This window comes from Prionailurus viverrinus, chromosome D3 (genome assembly GCF_022837055.1).
Source record: "Prionailurus viverrinus isolate Anna chromosome D3, UM_Priviv_1.0, whole genome shotgun sequence".
Lineage (NCBI taxonomy): Eukaryota > Metazoa > Chordata > Mammalia > Carnivora > Felidae > Prionailurus > Prionailurus viverrinus.
The window spans coordinates 36341147-36353674 of NC_062572.1; the positions used below are offsets into that span (position 1 = coordinate 36341147).

Sequence of the window (12528 nt, forward strand, 5' to 3'; positions counted from 1 at the left end):
TAAGCATCCAATTCTTGATTTCGGATCAGGGCATGATCTCATGGTTCGTGAGTTTGAGCCCAGCATGGGGCTCTCTGCTGTCAGTGCAGAGCCTGCTTCAGATCCTCTGTCACCCTCCTCTCTGCCCCTCCCCTGCTCACATGTGTGCTCTCTCCCCTTCTTTCAAAAATAAAAAATAAAAACATTTTTTAAAAAGCTCCAATCAAAAGACAAAGGGTGACTGATTGGACAAAAAAACAAGACCCATCTACATGCTGCTCATAAGAGACTCACATCAGACCTAAACATACATAAAGACTGAAAGGGAAGGGGTGGAAACATCCACCATGCACATGAAAATGAAAAAAAAGCTGGAGCAGCAATACTTGTATCAGACAAAACAGACTTTAAAACAAAGACTGTAGCAAGAGACAAAGAAAGCACTACACAGTGACAATGGGATCAATCGAACAAGAAGATGTAACAATTATAAATATTTATGCATGCCACATAGGAGCATTTAAATGCACAAGGCAAACATAAAGGGAGAAACTGAGAGCAATACAACAACCACAGGGGACTTTAACACCCCACTTACATCAGTGGGTAGATCATTCAGACAGAAAACCAACAAGGAAGCAGCGACTGTGAACAACACATTAGACTAGAAGGACCTAACAGACACACACAGGATATTCTATCCAAAAACAGCAAAATACACATTCTTTCCATGTACACATGGAACATTCTCCAGGACAGATCACATGTTAGACCACAAAACAAGTATCAGTAAATTTAAGAAGACTGAAATCATAGTAAACATCTTTTCCAACCACAATGAAAACTGGAAATCAATTACAAGAAATAATTCTGGAAAAACTGCAAACACACAGAAGCTAAACAAAATGCTACCAAACAACAGATGGGTCAACCATGAAATCAAAGAGGAAATCAAAAAATACATGAAGACAAATGTAAATGAAGACACAACAGTCCAAAACCTTTGGGATGCAGCAAAAGCAGTTCATGAAGGGAAGTTTATAGCAATATAGGTTTATCGTAAGAATGAAAAAAATCCCAAATAAACAACCTAACCTTACAACTAAAGGAGCTAAAACAAACAAACAAACAAACAACAACAAACAAAGCCCAAAGCTAGTAGAAGGAAGGAAATACTAAAGATTAGACCAGAAATAAATGAAATAGACACAAAAACACAACAGAAGACACCGATGAAACCAAGAGGTGATTCTTTGAAAAAATAAACAGAATAAATAAATATTTATCCAGACTCATCAAGGAAAAAAAGAGGGTGGGCTCAAATAAATAAAATCAGAAATGAAGGAGGATAAATCACCACACAGAAATACAAAGGATAACAGTATGAAAAGTTATATGCCAACAAATTGGACAACCTAAAAAGAAACAGATTAATTCCTAGAAACATACAATCTTCCAAAACTGAATCAGAAATAAAGAGAAAATTTGAAGAGACCAATTACTAGTAAGGAAATTGAATTAGTAGTCAAAGAACTCCCAACAAACAAAAGTCCAGGACCGGAGAGCTTCACAGGTGAATTTTAACAAACATTTAAAGAAGAGTTAATACCTATTCTTCTCAAACTATTCCAAAAGATAAAAGGGGAAGCCAGCATTACCCTGATACCAAAACCAGACAAAGATACCCCCCAAAAAGAAAACTAAAGGCCAATATCTGTGATGAACATAGATGTAAAATCCTGAACAAAATATTAGCAAACCAAATTCAACAATACATTAAAAAAATAGTTTACCACAATTAAGTGGGATTTATTCCAAGGATGCAAGGGTGGTTCACTATTTGCAAATCAATCAACAAGATACATCATAGCAACAAGAGGAAGGATAAAAACAATAGGACTACCTCAGAAGATGCAGAAAAAACATTTGACAAAGTACATCCATGATGAAACTGTACAGAGTGGGTTTAGAGAGAAAATGTTTCTTTTTTTTTTTTTTTTTTAATTTTTTTCAACGTTTATTTATTTTTGGGACAGAGAGAGACAGAGCACGAACGGGGGAGGGGCAGGGAGAGAGGGAGACACAGAATCGGAAACAGGCTCCAGGCTCCGAGCCATCAGCCCAGAGCCCGACGCGGGGCTCGAACTCACGGACCGCGAGATCGTGACCTGGCTGAAGTCGGACGCTTAACCGACTGCGCCACCCAGGCGCCCCGAGAGAAAATGTTTCAACACAAAAAGAGCCACATATCAAAATCCCGCAGCTAAAATCACATTTCAATGGTGACAAACTGAAAGCTTTTCCTCTAAGATCAGGAACAAGACAAGGATGTCCACTCTCACTACTTTTACTCAACATAGTACCGGAAGTCCTACCTGTGGCAATCAGACAAGAAAAAAAAAAATAATTGGCATCCAAATTGGTAAGGAAGAAGTAAAACTCACTCTTTGCAGATGGCATGACACTATAGACAGAAAACCCTAAAGATTACACCAAAAAAACTACTAGAACTGATAAATGAATTCTGTAAAGTTGAAGAATACACAATTAACATACAGAAATCTATTGCATTTCTGTACAGTAATAATGAAGTAGAAGAAATATAAGAAAACAATCCCATTTACAATTGCATTAAAAGAATAAAATAACTAGGAATAGATTTAACCAAGGAGGTGAGAAACCTATACTCTGAAAATTATCAGAAACTGATGAAAGAAACTGAAGATGACACAAAGTAATGGAAAGACATTCCATGCTCCTGGATAGGAAGAACATTGTTTAAATGTCTATACTACCCAAAGCAATCTACACATTTAAAGCAATCCCTACCAAAATACCAACAACATTTTTCATTTTCTAGCTTTCAGAACTAGAACAAATAATACTAAAATTTGTATTGAATCACAAAAGACCCCCAAAAGCCAAAGCAATCTTGAAAAAGAGAAGCAAAGGGTGAGGCATCACAATTCTGGACTTCAAGTAATATCACAAAGCTGTGACCCAAACAATATGGTATGGGCACAAAAACAGACACATAGATCAATGAAACAGAGTAGAGAGCCCAGAAAGAAACCCACACCTATATGGTCAATTAATCTACAGCAAAGGAAGCAAGAATATACAATGGGGAAAAGGCAGTCTCTTCAATAAATGGCGCTGAGGAAACTCAACAGCTACATGTGAATGAAACTGGACCACTTTCTTACACCACACATAAAAGTAAACTCAAAATGGATGAAAGACCTAAATGTGAGACCTGAAACCATAAAACTCCTTAAAGAAAACATAGGCAATAATGTCTTGGACATCAGTCTTAGCAACATTTTTCTAGATACGTCTCCTGAGGCAGGGGAAACAAAAGCAAAAGCAAACTAGTGGGACTACACCAAAATAAAAAGCTTTTGCACAGCAAAAGAAAACACCAACAACAAAAAAAGGCAACCTAGTGAATGGGAGAAGATATTTGCAAATAATATATCTGAGAAGAGGTTAATACCCAAAATATATAAAGAACTCATACAACTCAACACCAAAAAACCCACAAATAATCCAATTAAAAATGGGAAGAGGACCTGAAGAGACGTTTTTCCAAAGACATACAGATGGCCAACAGACACATGAGAAGATGTTTAAGGTCACTAATCATCAGGGAAATGCAAATCAAAACCACAATGAGATATCACTTCACACCAGTCAGAAAGGCTATCATCAAAAGGACAGTGAATAACAAGTGTTGGCACAGATGTGGAGTAAAAGGAACCCTCATGTACCATTGGTGGGAATGTAAGTTGGTGCAACCACTGTAGGAAACAGTAAGGACGTTACTCAAAAAGTTAAAATAGAAATACAGAGAAAAACTAACGGCTGTGGCGGGAGGTGGGGGGTGGGGGGTAGCTGTGGGTAGGCAAAATAGATAAAGGGGATTAAGAGGTACAAACTTCCAGGTATAAAATAAATAAATCACAGAGATGAAAAGTACTGCATAGGGAATACAGTCAATAATATTGTAATAACATTGTATGGTGACAGATGGTAACAACACTCATCATAGTGAGCACTGAGTAACATACAGAATTGTCAAATCAATATGTTGTACACTTGAAACTAAGGCTACATTGTATGTCAATTAAACTTCGATTAAAGAATGAGGGGAAAAGGCCTTCTTACTCTGATTTTTAAAAAAAAGCAGGGGGGTGCTTGGGTGGCTCAGTCTGACTTCAGCTCAGGTCATGATCTCCCAGTTCAAGAGTTAAGTCCCTTGTCAGACTCTTTGCTGACAGCTCAGAGCCTGGAGCCGGCTTCACGTTCAGTGTCTCCCTTTCTCTCTGCCCCTCCCCCACTCACGCTCTGTTTCTGTCTCTCTCAAAAATAAATAAAATAAAATAAAATAAAATAAAATAAAATAAAATAAAATAAAATAAAATAAAAATAAAAAACACTGGGACACCTGGTTGCATCTGACTCTTGATCTTGGCTCAGGTCATGATCCCATAGTTCAAGAGTTAAGAGTCCTGCGTTGGGTTCTGTGTTGATGGCATGGAGCCTGCTTGGGATTCTGTCTCTCCTTCTCTCTACCCTCCCCCTGATTGTTCGTTCTCTTTCAAAACAAAAATAAGTAAATAAACTTAAAAAAAAAAAAAAGAACTAGAAGGAAACTTTGAGATCTCCCAGCCAGCCAATTTATTTTACACTTAATACGTAGCATATTGTATTTCCCAAAGATGTCCATGCACTTTATGCCATCCACATGCTCTTCTTATGCTCCTCTATCAGAGGCAGGGCCTATGTTCCCTCCACTTAAACCTAAGTGGACTTATGACCGTTGTGGGAATAGTAGGTAACCTCTCGGGTGAGGCCATGAAAGGCAAGAAGATTCCTCCGGCTCTCTTTCATGACACACATATCTTGGGAGCCCAGAGCCAACATGGAGGTGACTGGCTAGTCTTAAACCAGCACACTAGAGAGGTCATATAGAGACAGAACTGAGAAAGTGAGTGAGAGTGAGGAAGAGAGAAAGAGAGAGAGAGGGACAGAGGGAGAATGAGCATGCTGAAGAATCTTTCTAGCCCCAGTGTTAGACTTATCAGTGGGCCTTCAGATTTGTGAGATGTAGCACAGCGACCGCCAGTCACATATAGCTACTTAAATATAAATTACTTAAAATTAAACAAAATTTCAAAATCTATTCTTCAATCACACGAGTTATATTTCAAGTGCTCAATAGCCACACATAGCAGCTAGCTTCTACTTTACTGGACACGGCAGGTGTAGACTGTTTCTATCATTGGAGAAAGTTCTAGGGAATAATGCTGCTTCCAATAACTCCAGCCCCCAGCCCTTCAAGCTGCCCTAGTGCTGTGTGGTGCAGACATGAGCTATCCCACCAAGCCCTGCAAATTGCAAATTCGTGGCCAAAATCAATGTTGTTTTCAGGCACTGATTTTTGGGGTGGTTTGTTACATACCCAGATAGTAAGTGGAACACAAGGAAAATAAAGCTGAAGATGTGAAACAATCTGCCGGAGTTTTGGAGTCCCGAAAATCAGTCAAATATTGGGACTAATCACATTTTACTTCAATGTCCAATAAGTGCTGATGAATAAATGAACAAGAAAATCCCCGAGTCTTGAGCCTGCAATAGTTTTGTTTTTATTTATTTAAAAAAATGTGTATTTATTTCTGAGACAGAGAGAAGGAGCACATGCACATAAGGGGCAGCAGGAGGGGGAGACAGAGAATCCCAACCAGGCACGTGGAGCCCGATGTGGTGTTCGAAGTCACGAACGATGACATCACGACCTAAGCTGAAATCAAGAGTTGGACACTTAACCGACTGAGCCACCCTGGTGCCCCAAGCCCACAATATCTTTAATTTCAAATACTTTGCCACTATGCACCAGAAGCATTGTCTCTACTATTCCAGAGAAAGATCTGACGATTCCTGGCTCTGAAGGAACAAGATCCTGAGAAACGTTAGCATCACGGAATCCATGGAAAAGAAAACAAGTCCTAGTTTCTTTCCAGTGAATTTACCAGACTCACCATTTAACAGGTGAAGCTCACTCAATTTTCCAGTTTTCACACTCATATAGTACTCTTTACTTTTTTAAGTTTTTTATATTACATATTTTAAAATTTTTTAAAAATGTTTATTTATTTTTGAGAGAGACAGAGAGGGCATGAGTGGAGGAGCAGCAGAAAGAGGGAGACACAGAATCCGAAGCAAGCTCCAGGCTCTGAGCTGTCAGCACAGAGCCGGACGCGGGGTTCGGACGCACGAACCGTGAGATCATGACCCGAGCTGAAGTCAGACGCTCAACCGATTGAGCCACCCAGGTGCCCCTATAGTACATATTTTGAATCTTAAAAGCAAAAGAAACAAACCAAAAACCTTTGATGGTTTTTGTCAATATCAACCAAAAGCCATTTTTTTAATTGACTGATTGATTGAGACAGAGGGTACAAGCGAGTGAGAGAGAGAGAGAGAGAGAGAGAGAGAGAGAGAAAGAGAGAGAGAGAAGATAGAAAACCACAAGGGGCAAAGAGAAAATCTCATAAGGGGCAAAGAGAAAGAGAGAGAGAGAGAGAGAGAGAACCACAAGGGGCAAAGAGAAAGAATCTCATAAGGGGCAAAGAGAGAAAGAGAGACAGAGAGAGAGAGAGAGAGAGAGAGAGAGAGAGAGAGAGAGAGAGAGACAGACGTGGGGCTCACCCAGGGCTCGTGTTCACCGGAAGCAGGGCTCGAGCTCACCCAGTGTGGGAGTCAAACTCATGAACTGTGATCATGACCTGAGCCAAAGGCAGATGCTTAACACCTGAGCCACCCAGGCACCCAAAAGCTATCTTTTAAAAATATTCCTTTACCAAGCAATTCATTTTAATAAAATCCAATTTTAAATTATTTGAACTAGGGGCGTCTGGGTGGCTCACTCGGTTAAGCGTCTGCCTTCGGCTCAGGTCACAAGCTCACAGTTCATGAGTTTGAGCCCTGTGTCAGGCTCTGTGCTGACAGCTCGGAGCCTGGAGCCTGCTTCAGATTCTGTGTCTCCCTCTCTCTCTGCCCCTTCCCCACTCACACTTCTGTCTCTCTCTGTCTCTCAAAAATAAATAAATGGTTTTTTTTAAGTTTTTTAGAAGTAAATTATTTGAACTAATGGAAATTACAGATTTGGAGAGTCAAAAATAACTAGGGATGTAAGTGAATTTCCACCTAAACATGAATATAAAAATCACTGTGAGAATTTCTTCCTTCCTTCCTTCCTTCCTTCCTTCCTTCCTTCCTTCCTTTCCTTCCTTTCCTTCCTTTCCTTCCTTCCTTCCTTCCTTTCTCTCTCTCTCTTTCTTTCTTTCCTTATTTATTTTGAGAGAGAGAGAGAGAGACAGACGGGCATAGATAGAGTGAGAGAGAGATTCCTAAGCAGTCTCCACACTGTCAGCACAAAGCCCAAATGGGGCGGGGCGCCTGGGTGGCGCAGACGGTTAAGCGTCCGACTTCAGCCAGGTCACGATCTCGCGGTCCGTGAGTTCGAGCCCCGCGTCGGGCTCTGGGCTGATGGCTCAGAGCCTGGAGCCTGTTTCCGATTCTGTGTCTCCTTCTCTCTCTGCCCCTCCCCCGTTCATGCTCTGTCTCTCTCTGTCCCAAAAATAAATAAACGTTGAAAAAAAAAAAAAATTTTTACAAAGCCCAAATGGGGCTCGATTCCATGAACTGTGAGATCATGACCTGAGCCGAAACAAAGGGCTGGATGGTTAATCGACTGAGCCACCCAGACACCCCATGAGACTCTATTTCTAATAATGAATTATGAAGCTACATTGAAACAACCTGGGAAGTATCACAGCTTCCCCATCAGACCAGAGCAAAAACTAGACTTCACGTACAGACTACAAAATTTTCTGCTAGCATGAGCCTAAGCAGACATACCATATCAAAACTTCCATGTATGAAATTAGGTGATACTCAAAATAACTGTTAATCTTTAACTTTATTTCTTTTTTTCAAAGTAATCTCTACACCCAACGTGGGCCTTGAATCACAACCCTGAGATCAAGAGTCACATGCTCTTCCAGGGCACCCGAGTGGCTCAGTTGGTTGAGCGTATGACTCTTGATTTCGGCTCAGATCATGATCCAAGAATCATGGGATCGAGCCCTGCATTGGACTCCATGCTGAGTATGGAGTCTGCTTAAGGTCCTCTATCTCTCTCAAAAAGAAAAAGAAAAAAAAATCACATGCTATTGCAGCTCAGCCAGCCATGCACCCCCTTAATTGTTAATAGCTACATGTTTTAAAGAGTTCTTATCTCTAAAATGTAGAGATTAGAATTATGATAAAATGGTATCAGGAATTTGCCTGAAGTTAAGATGTAGCTGGGGTGGGCAGTATAGAGGAACGCAGATGAAACAAAGTAGCCCTGAGTTAATGACTGCTGTCACTGCTGGGCTTTATACTCCCCTCTTCTACTTATGCTTGAAAAAGTCCACAGCCAAAGAATTAAAAACCAACCAACAAATATTTACATGTTTTGGTTTGAAATGCAAAGCAAGGGTGAAGAGAGTATGAGATGGTGGCAAACCATACTCAGATAAAGGCCAGGCTTCCTAGAAGTTCAACTATTAAAGAAAAGGACCAAAATGTCCAAAATAAATACAAAATGCCTCAAATCTATAAAAACCCTTATCACTTCTATTTTTTTAACATTTATTTATTTTTGAGAGACAGAGCGAGACAGAGTATGAGTGGGGGAGGAGCAGAGAGAAGGGGCTACACAGAATCCCAAGCAGGCTCCAGGCTCTGAGCTGTCAGCACAGAGCCTGATGCGGGGCTCGAACTCACGGACCGCGAGATCGTGACCTGAGCTGAAGTCAGACACTTAACCGACTGAGCCACCCAGGCGCCCCAAAACCCTTACCGCTTCTAGAACACACACCCAAGTGCTCCATGTTGGGATCACAGCCAGGACGTAGCTGACTCATACATTACACAGAATTCTAACATGTGTGGTTACTGGATTTCTTAGCCAACAGCCAATAACTAAAAGGGAGGCTAATAAATACAGACACACAAAAGGCAGAAGACTGCTGATGGCCTAATGGGATGGGGAAAAAAAGGGAACAGCTATATAAGACGTGAAGTTCACCACTAATTAACCCAACTTTATGGGGTAGTAACTAGTACGTTTAGTTGGAAGGCCACAGGATTTGGAGTCAAAGACTGTTCCACAGCCACTTACTTGCTAGACAAACCTAACCAAATTATTTAACCTCATGTTTTTCTTTAGAAAAATGAAAGTGGTAGCTATACCACTAGGCTTATCCTGAGGACTGAAAGAGAGGTAACTGTCGAGTACCTTAGAAGCAGATTCTCCAATCTCAGCTGACCATTTGCCTACAACCTTACGAGAGTCGCTGAGCCAGAACCAGCCAGCTAAGCGCTCCTAGACTCTGAAGCCTCGGACGCCGCATGAAATAATAAATGTTTGCTGCATTAAGTTGCTACATTTGGAATAACTTGTTGCACAGAATAGACAACTGTTATATGAAGGAACAAGGTATCTATTATTTGCCTAGCTAAATTTTTTTCTAAATATAGTCATTGAACTTCTTTGGTATACAAACTAGGTAACACAAGGGAACCCTTTTCTTTATCTGAATGGCATACTCATCACTTTGTAATGGCATATTTATGAAGCCGGGTATTATTTTCAAGACGAAACTTCTTGAATCTGACATGGCTCATATGCAAGAAAACTATGGGGGGTAAAAACCTAGACTCTGTGTCACGGTTCAGTACCTCAGGCCTTGACCTCATACTCAGGCCTTACTCTGTAATATACATATACTCTATATCTATATCTATGCACTGTATATCTACACTACATTTTATTTTTTTAATGTTTATTTATTTAGTTTGAGAGAGAAAGCACAAGCAGGGGAGGGGCAGAGAGAGAGGGAGAGAGAGAATCCCAAGTAGGTTCAACACTCAGCACTGAGCCGGACACAGGGCTAAATCCCACAACTGTGAGATCTTGACCTGAGCCCAAATCAAGACTCGGATGCTCAACCCCACTGAGCCACCCAGGTGCCCCCACGTTTTAATATTAATAAAAAGTATGCTTAGTCCTACCTGAATGAGGCATTTGCTCACATCGCTAGCACAGAGTGCTTTGTTACAACTCAGTGACTCAGGGACCCAAGTCAGGAACACCAGAATGGCCAGAGTAAGCATAACAACAGAATGTGACTTCATGGTTCTTCAAAGACAATCAACTCCCAGGAAGCTAAACCAACAAACAAAAAGAAACAAAAAAAACCCAAAACTTTAATTCAAAGGCAAGGACTAGGTTAAGAACAAATACAGAAATGGAAAGCAAAACAAATAAACCAAGACTCATTATTTGTATTAAACAACTTTTGAGTGATCATTTAAAGGACATTTTCAATGAGTGATTAAACAGTCAAAACCAACTATATACTAATGTCTTGTCAGCAAACTGCAAATACATATGTGTGTGTGTGTGTGTGTGTGTGTGTGTGTGTGTGTGTGTAATACCACCGGATTACTGAGGCAAATACCCAGTTTTAATGCTGCACCACTTTAGCTTTAGGCCCATTATTCAACTTTAAACCTATATAAAAACTATTAATATAGTACCATTATATAAAACGTTTAACAAATTTTAAAACTGCAAATTATTCTAATGATTATGTATGACTATCTCATTTTATGTCTTCACATAATTAGCCAGAAGCTATGAGCTTGAAGCAGCTCAGAGAAAGAAGTTGAGGTGACAATCATTTCTTAAATAACTTAGCAAATAACCAAGGGGGTAGTAAATTATCAACTGCATTAAGAACTCCGAGTAATTTCTTAAAATGTGAAGATGTTCTTTTAAGCCTATACCATAGGTACCATAGATTCTGCAACGTTATTAAGAAGACAGTGCATTTTAAAAAGGAAAAGGAAAACAAGACCAGCACAAATCCTGATAGTGGTTAAACAGTGGTTAAGCTAACATGGTTAGTAAGCTTTTTAAAAAGATAGAACTTCTTCGAGCTCAAACACCCCCCCCCCCGAATCAATTAAAGTAAATGATTATTGATGTCAGATAGATAAAAGGTGAGTTTATGGAGCCTTTATGATTACTGTAAACTTTTACTCCAAGCATTACAAAATACAGTAAAACAAAAGCTCTAAGAAGGTGAAAAGAATAAAGGGCTTTGCACCAGGTATGGCTCAATTTTGAAAGAGAGAGCCCTGGCGAGGCCCACAAAGTATTCCGAAAGACCGTTAGTAACCCAACTTTCTAATATATTTAACAGCACATACCAAGTCGGATGCTTTCTGGTGCCACCAGTACATATTCGTGGAGGCCAAAGAAGGTATTTTGAAAAGTGATTTTTTTTTTCCAGAACTAGTTTTCACCCTACACTCACTAAAACTGGGACTTCCCCCCCCCCCCATCTCTTATGGTTGTCTCCATCCTACTCCCCAAAGCTTACTGGGAAAAGTATTCAAGTCAACAAGGGCAAGTACAAAGCAGGTAACAATCGTTTAAAGGGCCTCTCCTTTTTTCCTGAGGAGTCAGGAACGGTGCCGCATCGAAACTGTTTTCGTACGTGGGGACCAGTTTCTCAGGCTCTGGCGACCTGTGCATGGTCCCCAAGGGGATGGCACTGACAGCAGCCTTTGTGCCTCGGGACGGAGCCCCAGCTGCCGGTTGGCGAGGCAGAGGCCACGGCGGCTCTTCACCCCCGCTCGCCGACGCGCCGCTGAAAGCGAGGCAGGGGAGGGGGCCGCAGGGGTGCCGCCGGCCTGCGCGCCCGCGCCCAGCACCCACCGGGCGGCGCCCCCACTTCGTCCAGCGCGTAGGCGGGGCCCAGGCCGCGCGGGAGCTGCTCCGCTCCTCCCGGCCCCGAGAGCCCGCCGCGGCCTCGGCCTCCAGAGGCCGGAGCTCGGGGCCCGGACCCTCCCCGGCCGCAGACGCTGCCCCGCCTGCTCCCGCTCACCGTGCGCCGTGGCGCCGCCAGGCCGCCTGGCCCTCGTTTCCCCGCCAGTCACCCGAGCCCTGGGCGCGCCGCCGGGCTGTGCGAGGGAGGCAGGCCGCGCCTCCGCGCCGTCCCTCAGCGCTGCGCCCGCGAGCCTCGGGCACCTTAAAGAGACAGGCCCGCCACCGCCCTCCCCCCAGCTCCCCCGGTCCCTCCGCCCGCCCTCGGCTCCCCGCCGCCGCCAGCTCCCGACAGGAGGCGTCTCTCACTCCCGGGGCGCTCCTGTCAGCGCACGCCCCGGCCCCGCCCCCGCCAGGCCCGGCGCCCAGTCTCCAGTCCGGCCCCGGCCCGGCCCGCGCGAAGGCCCCGCCCCCAGGCCCCGCCCCCCCCCCCCGCCACGCCCACGGCCGCGGTCCCGCCCCCAGCCGCGGCCCCGCCCCGCTCACGCACGAAGGCCCCGTCCCGCCCTCGGGTCGCGCCCAAGAGCGGCCACACTCCAGCCCCCAGGGACACCCACCCGGGCGCCCACGCGCGCTTTCCCTCCGCCCTCTTCCCCGCCCCC

The 12528-nt window shown here is 43.1% G+C and overlaps 1 protein-coding gene across 2 annotated transcripts in view; it reads right to left on the reverse strand.

The window, feature by feature from the left end:
* Positions 1–12161, reverse strand: part of TWSG1 (twisted gastrulation BMP signaling modulator 1) — a 73744-nt gene extending 61583 nt beyond the window's left edge. The window contains exons 1-2 of one of the 2 annotated variants that reach the window (XM_047828719.1): positions 11988–12161; positions 10105–10258 (exon numbers count right to left, since the gene is read on the reverse strand). In XM_047828719.1, the coding sequence (XP_047684675.1) occupies positions 10105–10227 (123 nt within the window). In that variant the 5' untranslated portion in view covers positions 10228–10258; positions 11988–12161. Of the gene's footprint in view, positions 1–10104; positions 10259–11307; positions 11399–11987 lie in introns of those variants that run through there. The other variant, XM_047828720.1, reaches the window with a different exon arrangement.
* Between the last annotated feature and the right edge of the window lie 367 nt (positions 12162–12528).